Source organism: Cornus florida, unplaced genomic scaffold (genome assembly GCF_030987335.1).
Source record: "Cornus florida cultivar Cherokee Brave unplaced genomic scaffold, ASM3098733v1 CherokeeBrave_3.0.0_Hap2_Chr10, whole genome shotgun sequence".
NCBI classification, from domain to species: domain Eukaryota; kingdom Viridiplantae; phylum Streptophyta; class Magnoliopsida; order Cornales; family Cornaceae; genus Cornus; species Cornus florida.
In genome coordinates, this window is record NW_026775580.1 from 95,240,454 (window position 1) to 95,266,773 (window position 26,320).

Sequence of the window (26,320 nt, forward strand, 5' to 3'; positions counted from 1 at the left end):
GATCATCCCTTCCACCAAGTCAGCCTCAACAACAGGTGAAAGCAAATGATGCCTCCCAGCAACAATCTTACCCCCTTTACTATTCAACTCGCAAGAGGGAGTAGAAGCAGAAATAGAAGAAGATGCAGGTTTCCGAGCATGAAAGGAACTCGACATACCTGGGCACGAATGAGACACCTTATGGGCCACCCATTTCTGTTTGTCCTTCCTAGTCCATTTCTTACTGGGAATTATCGGCAAACTCCGAGATGTAACATCCTTCTTAATAGAGACACATTCGCCTTTCTCGTCATCTCCCAAAAAACCAGATTGAAGAATTTCAAATCTGTTACCCAAGAGTCGATTCTGACAGCACGACCCATGCCGGAAGTTCTTTGAGCTAGCCCCAGCCCCTTTTGACACCTTCGAACTCACCTTCACCCAATTCGCCTTCTCCTTCCTCGACCAAACACGTGAGGTCGAAACTCTCTGTGACGTAACCAAGTCAAGTTCTGGAATGCCATGGCTTTGACCTGCTTCTAAGGATGTGATGGGCTGCCCACTGTGGAAGGAAATTGAGAGATGGTTGTTTGGGCCCCATTTAACCAACCTTCCTTTATCCACTCTTGTCTTCACCTGAACCGGTCCAGAGGAAAAGAGATGCCCAGATTGCTTAGATCGTCCATCCGGTTTAACGGACTTGATGAACCACCTCGGCCCAATGGATGACCTAGGCCCACCCCACGCATTAGAATCCTTCCCAGTGGCTTTTGAACCCGCTGCATGAGTCCCCACGAAATCTAGGCCCAACACCATCCGACCCAAAAGAAGTTGAATTTAAAAAATCAAGAGAAGCACGTGACTCGGCACGAGGGAGGGTAGCTGTCATCCACTCAAAACGGTTATCCTTTCTCCTCCAACCACGTGTCCCAGACGAAGCCTTCCCATTTCCACTTGCCTTAGGCGCGTGGCTGTTCACACGTCCCTGACCTTGGATCCGGTTACTCTGCACCTCCATCTATTGGAAATCCGGCTTAGATCCATCCCTACCTCCATGACTGTAAACCGAACGAGAGATGCAAGCCAACGCCTCCGGTGATCCCGAATCACCTTCTTCGGAACGTGTCCCAGTCAGCGGGACCATTGTCGGATCGATCTCTTCAGAAAGCGAAATTCTGAACGCCCATCTTCCATCCTCCACAACTACACTCGCCGGAATCACACCACCCCCAGCCACAGTGATCACAATTCTTTCCGTATCACTCATTTCGAAGGCCTCCACATCTCTAAACCCGCCACATGCGTCACCAATGGCAACGAAGAGCTTCTGACACCAAAGGTGCAGCGGCAGACCATACAGAATGACTCGCCGGAAATTGTGCTTCAATCTCAAACCAGAACACCCAACCCTAAAGTACCAGGGATCAATAAGGAGTTGAGCCTCACCCCAAGATTTCTTGCCCCAATCCAGCACCTTATGGGCCTCCAACACCGACGGGAACCGGAACAACAGAAGTCCGTCCGGCAAAGAATTCACCCTAACTCCACGAATCATAGTGGAATCTCTTCTTATCCATGGATGTTGGCCGATTTTGGCGTAACCATGTATATCTTGTGTTTATGTGTGATTGCTTTGTTGGCTTTCATTCGATCTTTTTTTGTGTTTCGCATGCTTCTGTTGCCCCAACAAATTGGTATCAGAGCCAAAGGTGAAGGAGATCCAGAAAATACAAGAAGTCTCAACATGTGTTACAATGGGCTTCAGTTGTAGGTGGAGTCAATCGGCTTGGTTACATGTCATGGAGCTCGAGTAGTCAAGGAAGAGCCTTGGACGTTTGATTGATCGAGTAACATACAATGTGTACAATCGGAGTTTTGCAGGAGTATTGTCAAGATTGAAGCTGCAAAAGAATTATCCTGATCAATGCCGTGGAAGCGATGTTTGGCTGGATGGAATTTGAGCCAAGGTGGAGATTGTAGGAATTGTGTCTCAAATTCCTATTCTAATTTTGTTTCTATTTTAGAGTTGTGTTCTGCTTGGTAATTTCTTGTTTGGCATGTCTTGGCCTCTAAGAAATTTTAATCCTTGTCCAACAAGGAATTGGGTGTGGAACTCTATAAATAGATACATAGGCTTTGGGTTGAGACTTATGAGATTAAGAGATATGTAGTCTCATGCGGGAATTGATGAGTAGAAGTAGTATGTGGGGGTAGAGTAGGAAAAACACCGGTGATGTTGGTAGCGAGGAAATAGACTCGTGGAGTGGTAGTGTTGGTACTCTATTGTTGTAATATCTCTACGAATCATAGTGGAATATCTTCTCATCCATGGACGTAGACCGATTTTGGCTTAACTATGTATATCTTGTGTTTTTGTGTGATTGCTTTGTTGGCTTTCATTCGATCTTTCATTGTGTTTCGCGCGTTTCCGCTCCCTTAACAGGTTGCAAGGCTTACTTGATTGGATCTAAAAGGGGATGTGGAATTTGATTTTACATAAAAAGGGCTTGTTCTTTGGGTGGATAACCACAACACTGACAGTCGTGAATCCATGCTCAAGTCTTGTCTTGTTGGGCGATGTGACAGAGAAGTGAGATCTATGAATGATATTGAGCGTTGGGTTTCGAAGACATGGCAAATCTCGTGTGGGGTTAGGGTTTCTGCTATGGCTGATGGGCTGTTTTTGTTCAGATTCGCATTGGTTTTGGAAGCTCAGAAGGTTTTGAACAGGGGTAAGAAAGTCGGGGACGATGCACAGTTGTTTATTGATTTGTGGTTCTGTCGGGTCAGGTCGGGTGCTATGGGTTGAGAAGAAGACCTTGCACTGGCGAGTTATTCTGTATTGTCTTCCTCAGCATCTTTGGTGTCAGAAGCTATTTGTTGCCATTGGTGGCCTTTGTGGTTGGTTTTGGGATGTTAAGGCTTATGAATTGAGTGATACGGAGAGAATAGTCATTATTGTGCTCGGAGGCAAGATCCCAGAGTTTATCACCTTGGGGTGAGTGGAATAGGTGTGTTACACGTGGTTGGTGTTTATGTGCCTCCCGTTGTCGGTGCAAGACAATTACTATTGCACGTGATTCAGCATGTGAGCGTGTGGGACATTTGAATTCTGCTAAGGAGGGGCCTGGATTTGGGCCACATTATGGGCGTCATGGACTAAATGATACAGCTAAGCCTCATCAGATTAAGTCCAAGCCCAAGTCTGTTGGGTCATCCTCTTTAGCTAGTTCGCACCAGGCCAATCCCAACTCAATTAGTTTAAGATCTTCGACTGGGCTTTCTCATTCTAACCTTGCGTCCAGATTTGGTAAGTGAAGAAGGGATAAGGTGGTGGTTTGGGCCCGAATAAGGGGCTTGTTGTTTCTATTAAGGGGAAGCAGCCCATCCTACTGGTTGCTAAGGAGTCCAATTGCCTACAGTTGGCGTAATCCATAGCTTCATCTATACTTATTAAAAAAAAAAAAAAAAAAAAGCTCCTTCGACGACGAATGTGGTGGCTAAGCAATGGTCTAAGGTGGAGAAAGATAGCTGGGTTCAGGTGAGTGACTTTTTACGTGGTGATGGGTTGATGACTAAGAGATTCCGTCACGGTGAGTGCTGCAAAAATTTGATGTCTGGGAACATATTTGGTCCATTGCATACCGGAAGTTGTAGTGATGTTTCAGATGATTGTGGTTCATCGGATAAGTTGGATTGCCAAAGAAATTCAATTACGATACAACACCCTGGCAAACGATGGACTAAGAGGCAAAAACAGAAATGGGTGGCTCGCAAGGACAGAGAACTCGAACCTTGTATGTATCCTAATTCCCACTTTCGGAGCTTTCTTTTTGCTCCTATCTACTCCTTGTGGGGTGTTGAGGAGTGATATGGGGTGATGGGTTTTCAGTGAAGTCTCGATTGCTTTCACATGTGGTGAGGTGGGGTTTGGAGGATCAGGTGTTTGACTTAGATTCGAATGGATGTGGGTTTGTTGGGCTGTTAGAAAGGGATAGGGACGACCGGTGTCGATCATTTTGGGCTATCAGAAAGGGATGGGATGGTTAATGTGGATTGTTGTACTGATTTGGAATTATTGGAGAATGATGGGTTCCTTTCTGACTTCCCTTCATCGGTTCAACCTTCTTCAAATGGGGAGGATGGGGAGGAGCTGGGTTGGATTTCCGACCCTATTACGGGCAAGGTTGAAGGTTTTGGTTCTTAGGTTGACTATGGTTTCCGAAAGGATGGTAGCTTGTGTTGGGAAGGACCTTCGATTTACCCTTAGGGATGAGGCAGCTGCTCTATTGGTAAAGGAATTGATGAAACACAGGACTCTGTCTGTTGATCGTAGTTAGTTGATGGAATGGTAGGTGGGGAGGACAATGTTTTTGGTTGGATGTCGTGTGTAGGGGAGGAGGTGGAGATGGAGGATGGGGTTGGTGAGGTGTTGAGGGATAAGCATAATGGGGTTTTTGACCGGAAGGTGTGGGTGAATGATCATGTTGGGTGTTTGTGAACAGTTGGGTGTTTCCTTTAATGGTAATCGGAACCACGCATTGGCGATCCTACACGCAACGGTGGAGGGGAGAGAAGGGGAAATGAAAAGGAAGTCTAGGAGGGGGGTTCAAAGGAAGAGGACTGCCCCTTTTGGAAAGGGGAGAGGGAGTTGATAAATCTTTTCTCTGAAGTGAATTATGATACTAAGGATGGAGGGGTGATAGAGAAGGGTAGGGAGTTTAATGTAGGGGTGCTTGATATTGTTTCCTCATGAAGTTATGACTCATTTTGTGGAATGGCCCGGACCTCAATCGCCCGGACAAGAAGGTTGTGGAGTTGGCAGTAAGAAAATGGGGAGCTCAAGTGGTTTGCTTGCAAGAAACGATGATTGCTTTGATGACGGATATAGTTGTTAGGAGTCTTTGGGCAGTAGGTTTGTTGAATGAGAGGTGTTGGATTCTTCAGGGGCTTCTAGAGGTATTCTTATCATGTGGGATAGGAGATGGATGACTAGGGTGGAGGTGTGGAGAGGGAGATTCTCCATCTCCTGTGCCTTTGTGATGGAGGAGGATGGTTTTAAATGGGTATTGTCCGGTGTCTACGGGCCAATCGAGGATAATGAGAGAGTAGTTGTGATGTGGGAAGCACTCGGTGTTGTGAAAGAGACATGTTGTCTTCCTTGGTGTATAGTTGGGGATTTCAACGAGGTTAAATCGCCATCTGAGAGATCTACAGATGGCAGATGGTCTTTGGCTATGTTACAGTTTTCGGAGTTCATTAATGGACATCATTTTATTGATCTTCCTTGGATAGATTCTTGATCTTTGGTGAGTGGGATGAGACATTCTCGGATGTGGTTTAGGCTGCTTTGGCTAGGGTGACTTCTAATCATATTCCGTTGGTCTTGGATTGTGGAGCCTCGGTGTACTCCTTTTAGATTTGAGAACATGTGGATGAGAGCGGATAATTTTCAAGGAAAAGTGCGGGGTTGGTGGGAGGAAGGCTCGGTGGTGGGTACTCAGAGCTTCACTTTGGCTGGTAAGCTTCGTTTTCTTAAGACCGAGCTTAAAAGATGGAATAAGGAGGTATTTGGGAACTTGGAGTGGAGGAGAAAACTGGGCTTTAGCTGAGATTCTTGTGATTAATTGATTAAAACTGGGCTTTGACTCAAGGAAGGAAAATGTAATATGAAGTTTTTTCACAGACTTGACAATGCCCACAAAAGCAATCACATTGGGAGGATTCGAGTGGACAAAGTGGAGTTGTGTACAGAGGAGGTGGTGCGTAGGAGGATTGGTTCTTTTTACCAGAGGCTTTACTATTAGCTGTTATAGTGGAGACCTCGTCTTGATGGCTTTCATTTTGACTCAATTTCTACGATTGATAGGGATGGCTTGGAAAATCCTTCTTCAGAGGAGGAGGTGTTGAGGGCGCTGAAGAGCTGCAACGGTGATAAGGCTCGGGGTCCGTACGGATTTACTATGAGATTTTTGTTGAAAAGTTGGGAGGCGGTGAGACATGGGGTGATGGGCACCTTTTTTGAGTTTCATTCTGATGGAAGGTTCGAAAATTTGCTAAATGGATCTTTCCATTGCTCTCATTCCTAAGAAAGGAGTTGTGTCCGATGTTAACCAATAAGTCTGTTGGGTTACATTTATAAGCTTATTGCTAAACTCTCAAAATGCATTTATTTCGGGTCAGGCAGATTCTAGATTACGCGTTCATTGCTAGTGAATGTGTGGATTTTAGGTTGAGGAGCCGTGTTTCAGGAGTTCTGTGCAAGCTTGATATTGAGAAAGCATATGATCATGTTAGTTGGAATTTCCTGTTATATTTGTTGCAGGGGAGGATGGGATTTAGGGAGAGCTGGAGAAAGTGGATCGAGACTTATATTTCTTCTGTTAAATTCTTTGTACTTGTGAATGGGTCCCATCTGGCTTTTTTGGTAGCTCTTGAGGTTTGAGACAGGGGGATCCCCTTTCTCCTTTTTTGTTTATATTGCGGTCGATACTTTGGTTTTCTGTGATGTGGACGTGTCCCAACTCAGATATTTAAGGTGTGTGCTCATCTGTTTTCAGGCAGTGAAAAAAGTTAACATAGGTAAAGAGGTGCTTGGTCCTGTGGGGGAGGTTCAGAAGGTGACTTCACTTGCCGCAGTTCTAGGATGTGGGGCGAGTTCCTTTCCGATTGTTTATTTGGGTTTGCCTTTGTGTGCTTCGGCCAGGAGGGGGTGGATGCTTGGGATCCAGTGATTCAGCGGTTCGAGAATAGATTGGCTGGATGGAAGAAGCAATATATTTTGAAGGGCGAGAAAGTCACTCTTATGAAGAGCACCTTGTCTAGTCTCCCAACATACTTCTTATCCTTCTTTTAGATACCGTGCACTATTGTTGAAAGGCTCGAGAATCTCTAATGGAATTTTCTATGGGGTGGGTGGGGGTTCAAGTATCATCTTGTCAGGTGGGAACATGTTTGTAGGGCTCTTCATATGGGCAGTCTTGGTAGAAGGAGGATCCCTTTAATAGTGTGCTCCTTGGGAAGTGGTTAAGGAGATTTGGGAGTGAGAGACATCGTTTATGGAGGGGGCTTATAGCGTGTCGCTTAGGGAAGGGGAGAGGGGGATGTGGTCTTTTAGGCCGGTTAGATTTGCTACTGGCGTGGGAATGTGGAAATTTATTCGAAAGGATGGGTCGAGCTTTCTAAGCATATTAGGTTCAAAGTTTAGGAGGGCAGGGATGTTAGGTTCTGGGAGGATTATTGGTGTGGTGATTGCCCGACGTCTCGTTTGTTTCCAAGACTTTTTAGGATTGCTGCAGATAGACATGCTATGGTAACGGACTGTTATCGGCTTGATATTGGAAGGCTTACGTGGGATGTGCCTTTTTGGCGTTCTTTTTAGGATTGGGAACTTGATGATGTCTTTGGCCTGTTGGATATTTTGTATAGACATGATTTGGACGGTAGAGGGTCTAATTTCTTGGTTTGGATGCCTTCTCAAGAGAGGTTTGATGTTCGTTTTTTGTTCCTTTGCCTCACCGGTTTTCATGGTTCAAATTTCCCGTGGAAGAAGGTTTGGCGTTCGAAGGCCCTTCCTCGTCTTAGGGTGGCCTTTTTTGATTGGACTGCGACCAGTGTTATTAAAAGCGCGCCTGGGCGCGCGCCTATGCGCAACTTATGCGCCTCATGCTAGCCCAGGCGCAACGACCTTCACTAGGCGCACGCCTGGGCTGCGCCTTGGATATTTTAAGAGTCGCGCTTAGGCGCGCTTCATATATTCTGTGCTCCTTTTATAATTTGTTTGTGTTTTTCCTTTGATGTAATCAGATGTATTACTACTTTGTGTTTGCTTTTTTACTTTATATTATTATATATATATATAGTTATAGCTTTTGGAAACTGAAAGTACAAAATGGAAACTTATACAAAATGAAAATTTGTCTTCTTGTGACTTGGCAACCCAATGTCTCCCAATAGTCAACAAAACAAATCAGTCAAGAGCAAAAGCTGCAGCTGAAATAAAGACGTGAGGGAGTGGGAAAGAGAAGAGAAGAGAGAGAGAAAGAGAGAGAGAAGATGTGAGGGCTATCGGTTGCCTCCATCCGGCCAGGAATCACCGAATCAACTTAACAAGTCAGTTTTGTTTTTTGTTTTTTTTTTACCTTCTCCAGTTCTCTTCTCTCTCTCTCTTCATTTGCTCTAATCTCTATATCTCACCCTTTTTTTTATTTTTTTTTATTTTTTGAGTCTCTTTTTTTCTTCTTCTCTATTTCTCTGATTTTCTTCTTTCTTTATCTGGGTCTCTTTTATTTTTTTTCTTCTATCTTTTTCTCTGTCTCTGGTTTTTTTTTTTTTCTTCTTTCTTTTTCTCCGTCTCTGTTTCTATTCTTCTGGGTCTCTTTTTTTCTTCCTCCTCTATATATCTAGTTTTGTGTTTTTCTAGCTCTTTCTTTTTCTGGGTCTCTTTTAGTTTTTTTTCTTCTATCTTTTTCTCCATCTCTGTTTTTGTTCTTGTGGGTCTCTGTTTTTTTTCTTCTTTCTTTTTCTTCATCTACTCCTCTCCCGTGTCTTGCTATATATATATATATATATTTTTTTTTTTTCTCTGTGGCCTGTATTTTTTTTCTCGTTGTATTTTTTCCCATCATTTTCAACTTCTTGGTGTATAGCTGTAATATCTGTATGCTCTTCATCATCAAAGTCTTCAGCAAACATAGTTTGCGGTGCTATATTACCCGTAGGAGAATCAGTACACCACCTCACCCTTTAATAAAGAAATACCGAACAGAATAAGACTTTTTAAAATTATTATTTTTTTGTTGTCTGTTGCATCTTAATTGTAGTAAAATTTCAGATTCTGTTTTTGTTCTCTCTAGCCTTCATTTTTTTCCCTTCATCTACTCCACTGTATTTTCTTTTTTTTTTTTTTTTCAATCTCTGACTTTTTCTTCCAATAATCTCTCTCATTTTTTTCCCCCTTCTTCTTTGAAGGTTGTCTGTCTCTTTTTTTTTTTTTTTTGGTTGTGTTCTGCTGAATTTTGCTACATGGATTATTTAAATTTTAAATGCATCTTTCTGAATGGTGTTTGCTGAAAGTGTGAATGTTGTTTGCTGAATTTAACTTGGTCCATCGCTCCATTGACTCCATTCTATTTCTCATTGTAAATACTAAATAGATAGAAAAAAATGTCAAAGGATCCAGCTTGGAATTATTGTCACCTGCAAAACCCATTAAGATAGGAATGCAACAACATGTTTGCTGTTTTGGAGTCAAATGATAGCTTTTGCTTAAGACATCAAGTATAAATTTATAATATATGGTTAATTAGTTTATGTTTTGCTTTTTTTGAATCTTTCTTATGAATAAATAGCTTTATTAGTTTAATTGTTCTATTTTTCTAGTTGCTTTATTGGTTTAATTGTGATATATTTAGACTAATTTAGTATTTTGATTATTGGATGTTCATTGTTTAATTGTGTTATTTTTGCTAAGAATTATTGTTTTAAAATTTTACTTGTGCGCCTCACATCACTCAGGCTCGCTCCTCGCCGTGCACCTCGCGCCTAGGCTCCAAGGGACCTTTAGCGCCTTGGTGCGCCTTGGGCTTTTAATAACTATGACTGCGACTTGGGGCAAGATTATGACTCTGTACAATTTGAGATAGAGAAGACAAATCACAGTTAACTGGTGATCTATGTGTAAAAATGATGTAGAGTATGTGGATCACCTTCTTTTGCATTGTCCTGTGGCTTATGATTGCGAGACGGTCGCTTTTTTCTTTCTGACACCACGTGGCATTAAACCTTCACTTCCGGCACAAGACTTGGAAAATGGCACAAGGGAAAGAGCGATTTCTTTAGTTAATGAAATTCTGAAGGCCCACCACCTGTCCTCCACGATGATGGACTTTGGGATCTCGCCACCTTCAACCACAATATAACAATCCTCTTTGTGTCGCTTATTTCATAAGCCTCAACATCCCAAAATCCTCCACATAAATCCCTAATTGCAATAAACAGCATCCGACATCATAGTTGGCTTGCAGAGGAAGACTGTACACGATGACTCGCCTGTGATTAGTCTTCTTTCTCAACCCAAAGCACCCAACCCTGTAACACCATAGGTCGATGAATAGATGCACGTCGCCCCATGTTTCTTTCCCCTATTTAGCACCTTGTGTGCCTCCTTAATCGACGGGCGTCAGAACAGCAGAAGACCGTCAACTAGAGAAGAAACCCTAACCCCACACCAGATCCTCCATGTCTTCGTAGCCCACTCTTTGATCTCCTCCAAGGACCCCACATTACTATCAAATCTCCCAACAAGGCAAGACTTGAGCATCAATTTGCGAGGGAAGTGCTATGATTGTCCACCCTAAAAATATGCCCTCCGATTGAAGATACACACTCCACATCTCCTTGTAGATCATGGCGAGGGAGGCTTGCGACCTCCAAAAACAACTACTTCTGGCCATCGAGGGCTCTTATGAAAGCAGCCAAATGAGAACATGGAAAAAAGAATCAAAAGAACCAGAGAAGAGCAAAGGAACTCATGAGAGAAGAGAGGAAAACAAAGAAAAAGTAATAGAGGATTTCACCGGATTGGATGACTCTGGTGATTGATCAGAGTAGTAGACTCAGACCGTATCTCTATTACGGAGCTCTCTCTCTAGTTGATATAGGAACAAATAGATTTAACTAATTAAAATGCATATGTAAATGCAGTATCCAAAAGGGATATAATGAAAGATTAAATTGATTATACATTTTATCAAACTCTTGGTGTGCAACTAGATTTTAACAAATGAAGAAGTAAATAAAAGTGCAATTACTTCAACACAATCCACTCTATCCAATCATGCATACCATCCTTCTCTTTAACAACAAGAAATAAGACACTTGAAAGGCAAGTAAAGGTTCAACAAATGAAAATGGAAGTAGAAGATTAAGTAACAAAAGTAAAGAGAGTTGAGGGTAGAGAAATGCAAGCTCAAAGACACCGAGGTTTACGTGGTTTGGCAACCCTACATGCATCTATATGCCTCAAGAACTTATCTTGAGTCCGGTGCTAAAACCTTTTCTCAAGATATCTGGATTCCATTATCTCACTTCTCCTTCACGGGTGGAAAAGAAACCATTACATGCTTCTTTTTGGGCTCAAGAGTAAACATTCTCTTTTGTGGGCTAAGAGAGAACCCCACTCTCCCTCACTGGTGGAGAGCAAACCTTCAGACTATTTATTTATGGGTGGAAGATAATGTTTACAATGCTTCGTGAGCAGCCCTTGCTAAGTGAGCAAACCCACCAAGACTAAAAGAAATTTACACCAACCTTTTTTTATCTTTCAAAGATAGATATAACATTACAGAACATCAGTGGTGCCCCTCAATGGACTGATTTTTCAGTACAGGCTCAAATCCTAGAGTTATATTTGAAGTATCCAAGAGAAAGCTCAACTCTAGGCTTGCAAAATGAAACACAATAAATGATATGCAAGATCAGGCTCAATGGTGGGGTTCAATCTTATCTACAAGAGAGATTCTACCAAATGATATTCATATCTAAGCTTCATGGTATATCGTGCCTACAAGAGATATTGAAATATATGCTCAAAGGTTGGTCTCTCTTTTACTTATCAAAAAATAAAAATAAAATGAGGTAGGTCTCTCTTGCTTTCTTACCCTTAAATGTACGGGTATTTATAGCTCTTAATAATATAGTCATTTGAGACATGAGCTAGTCTTTAGACTTTTAAACCAGTAGAAGTGGTCCGGAGGCTAGTCGACCATGTCTGTTCGAGTCCAAAAAGTCAAGGCTACTGGGATTTCATTATGGTCGACAACTTTAAAGAAATGGTTGACGGGTAGCTTGATATATCATCTTGGGATTACTACTATAAATAGGCATTCTTCTTTTAGTGACAAATCAACTTAAGGTTTTATAGGATGAGTCTTTTTAGTTCAAAACCCAAGTCAATGTATTTAGAAACCTTCAACTGATATGCATGAATTGCATTGGGTCATAGAGTCCACTGGGTCAAAGGTTGAGGTTTCAAATGAAGTTACTTCAAGGAGACTTTTGATTCTTGAATTACTTAGTTTTTAAAGAATTTATTTACATTCACCACTCAAGTAGACTATCAAATTCCTGCATTAATAGATTGTTATCATCAAAATTACCAAGTCCCCTATGGCTTGAAATCTTGGGATTAACATCCCTCTTCGATTAAATGCTTGTCCAGAGCGTACTTGTCGAAAGCCATCCCTTTTGAGCCCAAACTTAGTGTTAAGGGTGGCAATTTGTGTTGGTGTGTCGTATTTGGATACCCATATCCTGTTCAATGTGAACACTACCTGATTATTATACATGTTGACAAAAATATGACACAATTATCACACGTACATATGACATCACACGTAACACGACACAACACGCATAACCCGTTTAATAAATGGGTCACGACCTGGCGTTACACGATAAGACAAGACACATTTAATTAATATATCATATTATTTGGGTCATTTCTAACACTTTTTGTAAGTAAGAATTTTTTCATTAAAGGCGCTCAAACGGGGAGCGCTCCTGGAAACAACAAATACCTAATTCGCCACTACAATTTCTAGCTGTCAACAAATTCCAACAATTTATCCATAGATATACATGCAACTCCTCTTTGTTTATGGTGGGGCTTGTGGTTTGAGAGAAATAGGAGATCCTTTGACTGCAAGGAATCCCCAAGCCTCTAACATCCCCACCGTGGACCTAGAGAGAACTCAATCCACATCAAACACAGCCAAGAACATGGACCGAACATCCGTTGCCACCGGGTAGTGCAACAGAAGATGGTTAACAGATTCTCCCGTTGCAGCACCAATTTACTGTAATTTGGCGTTTCCTTCTAAGATTAGAAAGGGTAAGTAACTCTGTAAGGCTTCGATAAAACAACCTCACCTCGAACACCCTTGTCGATGTACCCATCCCACACCCTCCACTGGTTGCCTATAAATCAATCCCATAAAATTTGTAACCTCCAAGGCTCCAATAGTTCCCAATCATTGAAATTTCTACGGAATCTCACATCCCAAGTTGCTCTCCCATTATCAAGCCGATAATAGTCTGCGACCACAGCATGCTTGTTCACGGAAATCCTGAAAAGACGAGAAAACCTACGAGCCAAAACAACATCCCCACACCACAAATCCTTCCAAAAACTAACTTGATTTCCACTTCGAACTTTTAACCGGATCCATTTGGAGAACTCATCCCAACCTTTCCAAATACTTTTTCAGGAACCCATTACCATTGGCAATGCCACATCTCTAGAATTCCAGCCTCCATTGTTTTCCCAATGACGACATTCAATAACATGCCTCCAAAGAACATACCTCTTTCCCAAATCTCCAAAGCCATTTACCCAGTACGGCTTTATTAAATAGCTCCAACATACGTATCCCCAAGCCTCCTTTTTTAATAGGTGTTCAAACTTTTTCCCAATTGACTAAGTGGTACTTGAACTCTTCCCTGATCCCTCCCCACAAAAAATTCCGCTGAATTTGATCCAATCTATTGGCTACTGTCATGGGAATCTGGAAAAGTGACATATAATAGGTAGGAAGGTTGGAAAGTGTGCTTTTCATAAGGGTTACCTTTCCCCTTTCGACAAGTATTGTTTCTTCCACCCCGAAAGTCTCCTCTGAAAATGCTCAACAATTGGATCCCAAACAGCAATCCTTCTAGTTGAAGATCCTAACAGCATCCCCAAATATTGTAACCGAAATGAAAACACCACACCCCAAGATATCTGTTAACTCATGAATATAATGTACCTCCCCCACTGGAACAATCTCACTTTTTCCAATATTGATCTTCAGCCCAGAAACAACTTGAAAACAGGCTAGAACACACCTCAAATGTCTCACCTGAGCCACTCTAGGATCACCAAAAACTATAGTATCGTCAGCAAACAACAAGTGAGGTAACAATCTGATTTGGAGTGCGTCCCACCGAAAGACCTTATATGAATCCTTGCTGATCCACCCTTCTCATCAGCTTGCTAAAGGCTTCCATTACAATAATGAATAAGAATGGAGAGAGAGGATCACCTGGCGTAATCCTCTAGAGCTTGCAAAGAACTTCTGGTGCTCCACTCTCTAAAACAGAGAATCCTGGAGTCGAAATACAGTAATGAATCCATCCTCTCCATTTTACTCCAAACCCCATTCGCTCCATCAAATACATAAAAAAATCCCAGTTAACTTGGTCGTAGGCTTTTTCAATGTCCAATTTACAGGCAATCCCCGGGTCACCACACCTATGCCTAGCCTCAATACATTCACTGGCAATTAAGACCCGGGTCTAGAATTTGACGCCCACCAATGAAGACAGTTTAAGACTCAGAAATAACTCCATCCAAGAATTTTCTCAACCGAAAAGCCAGAATTTTCGCAATAATCTTATACACAAAACCCACCAATTAATTGGTCTGAAGTCCTTGGCCTCAGTAGCACCACCTTTTTTAGGAATAAGGGTGATTATAGATGTATTAAAACTATTCTCAAAAGCGCCATTCACAAAGAAAGCATCAATGGCTCCCATCACCTCCGTCTTTACCACCTCCCAATTTTGTTGGAAGAAAGAATAGTAAACCCATCAGGACCTGGCGCTTTAAACCTATCACAACTCCTCAGAGCTCCCAGAACTTCAGCCTCCCCAAACGAACTTTCCAGCCAATCTCTCTCCTCTCATGAAATTTCTATAAATTCAAGGCCATCCAACAAAGGCCTCCAAGTAGCCATATTCTGTGAACAAATTCTGATAGTACGACACAAACCCATGTTCGGGTCATTTCTAACACAAACACGAGTCATTTGATTAAACCTGTCATTTGTAACACGAACAAGACACATTAAGCTAAATAGGTCATTTCTAACATGAACACGACACATTTATCTAACACGTTTAATTAAACAAGTTAATTGCGTTATAAATGGATTGGCATGTCAAACATGAACACGACACGTGTCAATTCGGGTCATAGTTGTTAAAGACTCAATGCGTACTAAGGCTCCAAAGGTCTTTTGGAGGCTATGCACAAGGTGAAACATAATGTGCGGTATGTGATTGCCATATATATTACCTGTAAGTGTATAAAGAATAATTAAAATATTCAACACATACTTGTGAATATTAAAATACGAAATATATTCAATATATCAACTTGATAAATTAGTTAAATCATCATACATATATCTTTTCTATTTTGCATATGAATTCAATAAAATCAATGTAAAATAAGAATAAATTGAGATATGCGCACAAATAATAAAAAATTGTTTAAAAATAAGGATTTTGATATATCAACTAAGAGGATTAGGTTAATTAATTCTCATAAATAATTTCAATTCATATGTATTTGCCAATTAAATGTGATTATAAATCTGGAATAATTATGATTTTAATTATGCCAAACCCTAAACATATATTTTCATGAATATTCAATCAAGCACTAAATGCAACTAATGTAAGTAGTGAACTATAAAGTCTCGAATTTGTCAAATATTTCATAATGTTGAAAAATATGATCATGATATGATACAAAACATTCTAATTTAGTAGTCATGTGAAATTGGGTGGACTTGGAATAAGACGTTTAGTTCCTTTCAATCAAGCTCTTCTGGGTCAATGGTTATGGAGATATGGGAGGGAAAGACATCGTCCATGGCGCAGGTTAGTCTCTTGTCGGTTTGGGGAAGAGGCTGGGGGTTGGTCTACACGTCCGGTTACCCTGGTGGGAGAAGTAGGGATGTAGAAGGCTATTTGGAAGGGATGGGATGCTTTTTCTTCTCATATTAGATTCAAACTCCGTGATGGTCGTCACATTCGGTTTTGGGAAGATCTTTGGTGTGGAGATCAACCACTTTCTCGTACATTTCCTAGATTATTCAGTATTATTGTTGATAAACACGCCTACGTAGTTGACTGTTATCGGCTTGTTAGCAGCGGGATTACGTGGGATGTGCATTTTCGGCGCGCTTTTCAAGATTGGGAGATGGACGAGGTATGTGTTTTTCTAGATCTTCTGTATCGGCAGGAGGGCGTTGGCAGAGATAATGACGTTTTGATTTGGGCTCCTTCCCATAGTCGTTTTGAAGTTAGATCCTTGTTTTTATGTTTGTTTAATTTTGTTAATCGAGACTTCCTGTGGAAAACTATTTGGCGGTCTATGGCTCCAACTAGGGTAGCTTTCTTTGTCTGGACTGCTGTGTGGGGAAAGATTCTGACAATTGATAACTTGAGAAAAGGGGGCAATTGTATTGTTAATCGGTGTAGATGCAAGGATGATGAGGAGTCCGTTGATCACCTCCTTTTGTATTGCCTTGTGGCGAACGACTGTTGGAATCTTATTGTTGGGTTGTTTGGCATGTGTTGGGTTATGCCACGATCTACTAAGGATTTAATTCATGTTTGGAGAGGATGTCGAGTGAGAAGAGATGTTCGCGATTTCTGGAGAATTGTACCACATTGTGTATGGTGGTACATTTGGAAGGAGAGAAATAGCAGAATGTTCGAAGGGAAAGAGTCCCCTACAGCAATGGTCAAACTTTACATTCTTCGTTCTCTTTTCAATTATGCGAAGGGGAGCTTTTGTTCTTCTTATAATGATTTAATTACTTTCTTGGATTCTTTGGGACCTTAGTCCCGGTTCCACTTTTGTAATTGGGACGCGTTCCCCTTCTGAACGCCTTTACTTATAAAAGAAAAATAATATGAATAAATCATTAAAAAAATAAAAGGCACATTTTTTTTTAGCTTCAAACATACTAAAAAGTGTGAACCTACAAAAAAGCGCAAGCAGCTGAGCCTTGTCGGGCTTGGGGCTTTTTTGGAGCTAGGCTTGCCTTTAACAACAATGATTCAGGTCTGATTGTGACCCAAACATGATTATGTCAAAGTCAAACCCACTTATTTCGCATCGTGTTCGAGTTATATTAGCGTGTCGTGCCAATAATTGCCACTTCTACTTATTGTTTGTATTTTTGGTTGGATTAGTAATAATATGTTCATTCTTGCTTAGAGGTTTTGGCCCATGTTTTTTAAATTAAAAAACCAAGACAGAGTGTTTGTAGTTCAGATTTAGATCAATATTCCCACTTTGATGTTTGTGGCACATGTTTTTGAAATTAAAATTAGGGTTTTTTAATTTCCATATCGTAACAGAGCTTTCTCCCCACCCCTTTTTGGTTGTTAAGAAGACCCTCGTCGTGTGCCCATTTGTTCGTTTTTTATTTATGTGCTCGATGTGATTGCAAAGACCCTTGTCCCCCTACATTTCCTGTCTGTTTTTCATCTACTTCTCAGATGTCACTTTCTGACATACTTACATCGCATATTGTGCTTCGTTCTTCTCTCACCACCAATCCTTCTCTTGAGTTAAGAACTACTCTTCTTGATCTCTAAGTGATGCTACCGTCTGAGTTTTGACATGGTTCTTCCACATAACTGCCCAATAACTCACCTTCCCATCCCCTACCGCCGCAAAAGCTGGTATTTCCCCTCCGTCCGTACCTAAAATGATTATTTTTTCCTGTTTACCATTTCATTAGCTTTTACGCCTGTAAAATCACCATAGAATTCCCCAGTTGCCACGAATTGTGGATTGCACCATAGATGGAGTTGCACACCATGCAATAGAATTTGTCATTTCTTTCTCTTCCTCAAAATGCCATAGCATCCCACTCTGTATTTAAAAAGGCCTCTCTCCGCATAGGTTTTCTATCTTTCAAAACCCTCCTTGCATTATTGTAGGAAGGTAGCCTGAAAAGAAGTATTGAGTCCAGCAATGGAGTCACCCACCCCACTTGTCACCTTCCATGCCTTCACAACCCACTCAACTTATTTGTCTTATCTAGAGGTTTGACACTTCTTCGTCGAAACAACTCACAAGGCTCGATGCAAAGTCTTTTCCTTCTCTTGGCACCCCCATCAACCACTTTGAACATGTGCCCTCAGTCCGACGACTACAGCCTCGAAACCTCATAAGCGGTTAGAATGTGTGGTAGTCTTGCTACCTCCAAAAAGTTTCTTGTCTTCATACCGATTTGTCACTCACACAAAATCATGTTGTTGATAGGTGGATGATTATCCTTCCCCACTCCCGCTCTGATGAATAAAATATGTAAGTCTTTATTGTTGAATGTTAAAATTGAAGAGAGGCAAAAAAAAAAAAAAAAAATGAACACCACATAGATATATGTGGTTTAGCCACTAGGGCTTGCATCCACGGTACACAAAGTGTCCAACTTGAAACTAAATATAAGTTGTCAAGAGTCTGAGACGAGTTTATTTGGAGATTCAAGACGAGGAAGATCCAAAAAGATCTGAGATGAGTAATGTATAGATTAAGGTATGATAAAACTGCTCTGATGCCATGTTAAAATTGTAGAGATATATAGAAAATGAAAAACACAAAGATATCTGTGGTTCAGCCAACTTGCATCCACGACACGCAAAGCCTAAAGGGTTACATATATGTATATTATACTATCTTGATTTTTGTATACGCTGATCACCTCTATTTATAGGATGGAATGAGAAAGACTTGTAACTAGAGAATAAAAAATATTTGCTCTACAAGTATTCTTGCTTTACAAGTATTTTATAATAAAGGAATTTCACAGAAAGTCAAATACAAATATGTCAACAAGTCTCGTAACAATATTCTATCAAGGAGTAACTTTAAGTAAGAGTTTCTATAATAATATTCTCCAACATTGAAGATATCTTGAAGTGCTAATGGTAAGTCTTTATAAGTAACATTACATCATCTGCCAATGAAAGGGTTTACATTACTTCTAATCATAGTTTAGATCGAATGAAATGGCAATCTCCTTCAATGTGTTTAGTCCTCTCATGGTAGACTGGATTGCTAGCAATATGAATAGCTGCCTGATTGTCACAATGGAGAGGAATTCGGTACTAGACTGAAATCCCAAGTTCTAGTAAATGAATTTTCAACCAAGTAAGTTCACAGGCAGTGTGTGCCATGTCACAATACTCTGCTTCAACACTAGAACGAGCCACAACTGATTGTTTCTTTCTCCTCCAAGTTACTAGATTTCCTCCTATGAAGTTGCAGTTACCCGTGGTGGACCGTCGATCAGAAGGAGTACTGGCCCAATCTGCATCTGTATATCCCTCAATCTAAAGATGTCCAGAAGATCGATAATACAGACCACGTCCCAGAGCACCCTTGAGATACTTCAAGATGCATAAAACTGCCTCTATGTGAGGTACCTGAGGACTGGTCGTGAACTGGCTCGCAACACTGACTGCATAGGAGATGTCTGGATCATTAAGTGGGTCACCATCATCCACCTTAAGTTTTACATTAGTCTCCATGGGTGTAGCTACAAGTTTCGAACCATGATATCCAGTATGCTGCAAGAGATCAAAAGTATACTTTCGCTGAGAAAGACTAATGTAGGGTTGCAACTCGGGCGGGTTGGACAGGCTGGAGACTTAATTCGGGCTCAGCCCATGTACAAAATCTTTTGCCCAAGCCCAGCCCGAGCCCGCCTAAAGCCCAATCCCAGCCACCCAAGCCCAGCCCATAATTAACTTCTCCTGCCCAAGCCCGCGCCTCTGTATTCAGGATTCAAACAACATTCCTCCAAGAAAAATCCCAAACACATTACCACCTAAGCTATTATACACTTGTGAAATAACATAGTTTTAAAATAAATATACCCTTTCCGGGCTCGGGCTGGGCTTTTGGCTTTATATAATATCAACCCAAGCCCAACCCGAATTTAATTCGGGCTTATAATATCTAGCCCAAGCCCAGACCTAGAACAGAAAAACACTGCCCAAGCCCTAAAAATTTTGGGCTGGGCTCGGGTAAATTCGGGCTGGCCCAACCCGAGTTTCAGCCTTAGACTTATGCCTTGCTTCAACCGAGCCACCTCAATTCCTAAAAAAATACCAAAATTTACCCAAATCCTTAATAAGGAAGCTAGAACTCAAGTGATGGATTAGAACTTGTATCCCATCTTTATCACTACCGGTGATAACAATATCATCTACATACACCACAAAAATCACAATACCAAGTTTCGTTTTCTTAAAAAAGAGAGAGTGGTTAGCTTGGTTTCTGGTCATACCATGAGCCACCACTGCTTTACTGAACTTATCAAACCATGCACGAGGGGAATGTTTAATGCCATAGATAGACTTCTTGAGATGACACGCGCAAACCCCCTTATTCTCAAACCCAAATGGTTGAGATATAGACAATCTCATTAAGGTCAGCATACAGAAAGGCATTTTTAACATCAAGTTGATGAAGTGGCCGGTCTAGATTAGATGTAAGAGAGATTATCACACAAACAGAATTCAGTTTGGCCACAGGAGAGAACGTCTCAGTATAATCAAGGCCATAAGTCTGGATGTAGCCTTTAGTAACAAGTCGAGCTTTGAGACGGTCAATAGTACCATTAAGCTTCTGTTTAAAAGTAAAAACCCAATGACAACCAATAACCTGAGTATCAGCAGGCTTAGGCTTCTGTTTAATAGTAAAAACCCAACGACAACCAACAACCTGAGTATCCGCAGGCTTAGGAACAAGGTCCCAAGTATGATTCAATTTTAAAGCGTTTATTTCTTCTTCCATAGCTTTTCTCCTCCCTGGATGAGAAAGTGCCTCCCTTTAGAACTTAAGAAGAGCAATAGAGGATAATGACAAAGAAAAAGCTTGAAAGGAGGACAATTTATTATACGATACAAAATTAGAGATAGGATGATTGGTACAAGATCGTTTACCTTTCCGAACAGCAATAGGTTGATCAACATTAGAGTCCGAAGAGATGGAAGAATCTCCAAGCGTTGAAGCAACTAGTGGAAGTGGCAAGGCTACTATTTTCCAGCAACAAGCATAGACACGAAGAGTTGGTGGGATGTCAGAATCAAAAACTGGAGTTGGAAGAACAGAGTTCTCCAGACAATAAGGAACATCCTCAAAGAAAGTTACATCTGCACACACAAATTGTTTACGAAGAGTTGGACTATAACATTTATATCCGTTTTGAGTACAAGAATAACCTAAGAAAATACATTTGTGAAATGAGGATCAAGTGTAACGACCCGAACCCGAGGGTCCGAATCGCTAACCGGATCCTTACCCGAACCCGAGGTCGTCTAAGGGCACTATAGTAAGTTCAAAGGTCGATACATAATGTACGTGCCATCCCAAGGCTTATACAAAACAAATGAGCTCACAATTATGAAAGATGATAAAACAGTCCACTAACCCATTCAAACCTATGGAGAAACGTTGTTCGCCACTTTCTTCACATGACCTGAAAAATATTAAAATAATGGGTTGAGCATAAAGCTCAGTAGGAAGTGTCTACGACACATTTCTTACGACCCCGTGAATCAACGCAAAGCATAGGGTAAAAGTAAACGGAATTATATCAATTGGGAGAAAAACACAACGCCAACAATATCATCAAAAACCATAAAAACAGGTCATCAAACCATATGCATACAATATATGCCAATGCAATGCAATGACATGTCGCTCCCCATTTTCCAAAACAATTCCTTTTCACCGTTCCAAACCATTAATTCGACTCGACCGATAGCACCTCTATGGCGCCACGGGGAAGGATTGGCTAGCTTTCTCCGACCACATGGCAATTCCATGGCGTCGTCTAGGCCTAGATAGCTCAACCACACTAGAGTCTCTCTCTATTTCCCTTTAGATCACATTACCACCACAGACCACTAGGCACCTCTTAGGCATCCGATTTTCACGACGCTTTTCAAATAAGAACATTTTTCCCCAAATCAATTTCCTTTGCTTTTAAAACACTTTTTTTTTTTTTTTTTTTTTTTTGCCCCATTTTTCTTTCCCAATGAATGCATAAATGCTTCATGCTTCTCAAATTGCCGTAATCTCATAAAATTCATTCTTATAATATAGCATGCTTGACAAGGAAATTCTAATAGAATATAACAGGCTTACTAACACCCAAAATTTCAGCAACTCAACGTGTGAAATTAAAAACACAACCATTTAAGCATGATTCTCAATTAAAATTTAACAACCATAAACTCAAAAATCACTTTTACATGCAAGCTCATATGGACACACAACATTTATATACAACACTATAGCAATTACTCAAAGAGCTACCCCAATTTTAGCATGTTATACATCAAATATAAGAGGATAAGTCACAAAAATCAAAGATTGAGTGGATTAGAACACTACCTCTTAATTGTATAGAAAAGCCCCAAAATCTCCAAATTCAAACCCTAATTTTGAAATCCCAAAGCTTGGCCAAATGGTGCTTAGCTCCAATCAAATCGACGGCCTCGACGAGCTCTACAACTTTGCCGAAGGAAGTGCTATCAAATTCCAATTGTTGTGGAGGAAATCAAGCTTTGAATGGTGAAAAGAAAAAGAAAAAAAGAAATTACAGAGGGAGAGAAAAGAAACTGGAGAGAGAGAGAGAGAGAGAGAGAGAAGGGAAATGGTCTGCAAAATGACCATTGGTCATTATAATGACCAAGTCCAAGTGGGGCCCAGCAGAAAAATAAAAATAAGAAATATTACATCAAGTTTGTCTCGTCCCGTGCTTAGATTATGAACAAAACAGACACACCAAAACACCTTTGGAGGAATGGAAAAATGATTTTTGTCAAAAAGAATATCATTTGGAAGAGTGATTTTCCTTAAAAGACCCTAGAAGGCATGCAGTTTAAAAGATAAGCAGCAACCAGCAACCAGAACTGCATCTGCCCAAAAATGTTTTGGAACATGCAGTTGAATTATTAAGGCACGAGCGATAGCTAGGAGTGGGTCATTCTTCCGTTTAGGAACTCCATTTTGTTGAGGGGTATCAACAAAAGATGTTTGATGGATAATGCCCCTCAACTCAAGAAAATTTTGAAAAACATTAAGTTTATATTCAAGGGCATTGTCAGTTCTAAAAACAAGTCTGATTTTGAATTTCAACATAAAAGGATTGAAAAACAGAGAATACTTAAAATCTATCTTTAAGAATATAACCCCAAGTTACTTAAAAGAAAGAAAGAATATAATCCCAAGTTAAACGTGAATAATCATCAATAAATGACACAAAATAACGAGCACTAATTAAACCAGTAGTACGAGCTGGTCCCCAAACATCTGAATGTACTAACTCAAAAGGTTTTAAACTTTTATCAAAACGAGACTTAAAAGTAGCTCGACGATGTTTACTAAGTTTGCAAGTACTACAATTAAACTTAGAACAATCAACTAAAGAAGGGACCAAGGCTCAAAGACTATTTGAAGAGGGATGTCCAAGGCAGCAATGCCACTGGTAAGCTGAAGAGGAGGTGGAATGTAAAGCTGTCGGAGCAGTAGTTGGTTGGAAGTAGTAAAGACCATCATTTTCAAACCCCCACCAATCGTCTTCTTCGTCTTGAGATACTGAAAGACACAACAGGAATGAGAAAAAGTAACTGAGCAATTTAAATCTAATATGATTTTGTGAACTGACAATAAATTGAATGAAATTTGAGGGATATATAAAACTGATGAAAAAGTGAGACCCGAAGTGCAGAAGGTACCAATTCCGTGATTTGGCACCATTCGCTATAGTAACAACCGATGGTGAGAAAACATGAGAAATATCATAAAGAAGAGATGGATTACCTATCATGTGATCGGATGCCCCTTAAATCAATGATCCAAGGTGTAGAAGATGAAGCATGGAGACACATATTACTTGAAGTAACGATAGTAGAGGTGGAGGAGGGTTGATTTGCACGCTCACGCTTTAGCAGTTTTGTGCTGGTGATTGACCAAGGAGATGGGATTCCTTAGTATCCATCACAAGAGCCTGCCGAACAAATGAGATATAGTAGCGAGAGGGAGCCGAGATAAGAGAACCAAGATCTAGCCGAGATTAACCCGAGAAAAATTATCGAGGAGAGAGGAGAGATTCGAGAGAGATTGCTGAGACGAGAACTGAGATCACCGAGGAAAGATCGCCGAGAAGAGATTGAGAGAAAGCTGAGATGGAATCAAAATCGGAGTCGGAATAAGACTAAAAAAAAAAATTAAAGAGGAATCGATTTTCGCTCTGATACCATGTTAACTTTCCATTTACTCTTAAAAGCTTAAGCTGTTAGAGAGGGGGTAACTTAAATATATAAATCCTTCAACAGTAACCAACAAGTCTTAAGAGTGTGAGTTGAGAACTAGCCTTATATAAAGCATTCTTTGTAGCAGTAGAAGTGTTATTTTCTATTGCCAATCAAAGTGCGGAAGAGTGTGAGTCTGCAAGCCAAGTGAGAAGACGAGAGTCACTACAACACTAGTAAGCGCACGAATGGAAGTGTGTGGCCTTGATGAGTGAGCACGGGAGTTAGGCTGACTGTTGCGAGGAGATGCAACATCTTGGTGCCACACGGGTTTGGCTAGAGTAGTGGAGGAACTCTAAGCTCGTGACATATGTGGCTTCCTTCTTCTAGGGAATTGAATGTTTATCTATTCGTTGTTATTTGTTGCTATATTTTTGCCTTTAATGATGTTTTTATATTATGCCTCCTTAGGAATCCTTCATCGGATGGCGCGTGCCGTTTACATCAAGAAAGGAAAGTTTGCAAACATCGACAATTTAATCGAAAGCGTAGTATCTCTTATCAAAAAGGAAGGAAAGTTTCAATACTCCCTCAGTTTTGTCGTAAGTTCAATGTATATATATCATTTTAAATTTTTTTATAATTCAGATAATTTTTTTAACAATTATGTTGTTTAAACAGGAGGAAATTAGTAGATACCAACATAGATTTTTTGAAAAGAAGCACCACATAAAATTAGAAAATTATGGGTTGTACAAAAAAGGTAACATTGATTGGCATGTGGCTGGGGTTTCCAAGTCGAGATATATGTCGATAGAAGACTTCATGAAGTGGGTGTCCTGGATTCCTAGAATGTATGACAAAAGGATTTATAATTACATGTTTAAGCAGCAAATGTATGTTTTGGAGAGTTTGCGGATGACTCTACTAAGAAAGGATATAGGCAACTGTGTTTGGCGTCCACCACTCATGGGATGGTACAAATTAAATGTTTATGGGTTTTTTAAGGAAAATCTTGGTGGGACCAAAGAAGCTTCTTGTGGAGTAGTATGGAGAGATTTTAGGGGAAGGATTGTGAAAATTTTCCATAAGCCACTTCCTGATGCGACATCTAGAGAGGAAGTTCTCTTACTTGGAGTGCATTATGGTTTAGATAAAACTCTCCAAAGAAGATCGGGAGCAAAGAAAATAGTATTGGAGATTGACCATAAAAGAATTTTCAACGTGCTAAACTGTGATAAGCCTAAACCACTGGAATGTTCACTGGAATGTTCAGAACTTTACGAGTAAGCTTTTTTTATAAAGTTTGAGTTTATGCTTTATTTTTATGTAGTTTGAGTTTATGCTTTAAATTTATATTTCAGTATTCAGTTATATTGATATAAAAACTATTGTTATGCAGCAAAACTTTGGATATGTTGGTAAAATTTGAGGGATGTGACATATGGTTTTCACATGGAAATGCTGTGGCTAATAGAGTTGCGTATATAGCTTCGCATTTGACCGTGGGACAGAGTTTTCCGATAGGAGACAAAGGTTTTAAGACACTAGTCAGGTGTGATCGATTGAGAATTCCACGACATGGGATCTTCCTGAAAGAAAGTATGGAAATTGACGATTCGTCATCGGACGAATCGTCGGATGACGAACCCGAACCGTATTTCTTCAGTGACTATCATCATATATAAATGTATTTTAAATTCCTAAAAAGAAAAAGTTATTAGCTTGATATTGTGTTGTTCCCCTGGCACTAAAAACGAAAATAAAAATATAGGAAAATTGAGATGGGCTCTATTTCATCTGTATCAAAATAATCCTAGTTTGTGTTTTCTATATATTGTAGACTCTAAATCATGACAATCACACTTATTTATGCTCCTATTTCTATGTAAGCCTTTTTTTTACTTCTACAAATTTCTTTTATCTTTATTCTAGAAAGTTCACTAGGAGACGAAAGAATTGTTGGCTGAATATATTTTCGGCCGTTTGTTATCTGGTGGATTATTATACTAGCAAAGAGAATCCCAAGAGCCTCACAATGAGAATGCCCTTGCGGTGATTGTTCTACTCCAGTGTGTGTGCCCGTTCTATATTTGATTTTAGCATTAAGTTCATTACTTATTAAAGCAACTGGGTCGTCACAAAATTATCTTTTTGCAAGGGCTCCATATATTGGCGTACCATGTAACTTCAAATTACATCAATTTTTGTTATTTATTTGTCAGTT

At 40.3% G+C, this 26,320-nt stretch overlaps 1 protein-coding gene across 1 annotated transcript in view; it reads left to right on the forward strand.

The window, feature by feature from the left end:
- The window catches only part of LOC132276055 (uncharacterized), a 76,994-nt gene extending 50,987 nt beyond the window's left edge, over positions 1-26,007 (forward strand). Inside the window, exons 3-5 of the mRNA XM_059777305.1 lie at positions 24,565-24,695; positions 24,775-25,379; positions 25,496-26,007. Of these exons, the coding sequence (XP_059633288.1) occupies positions 24,565-24,695; positions 24,775-25,379; positions 25,496-25,781 (1,022 nt within the window). The 3' untranslated portion in view covers positions 25,782-26,007. The remainder of the gene's footprint in view (positions 1-24,564; positions 24,696-24,774; positions 25,380-25,495) is intronic.
- The last annotated feature ends 313 nt before the right edge of the window (positions 26,008-26,320 follow it).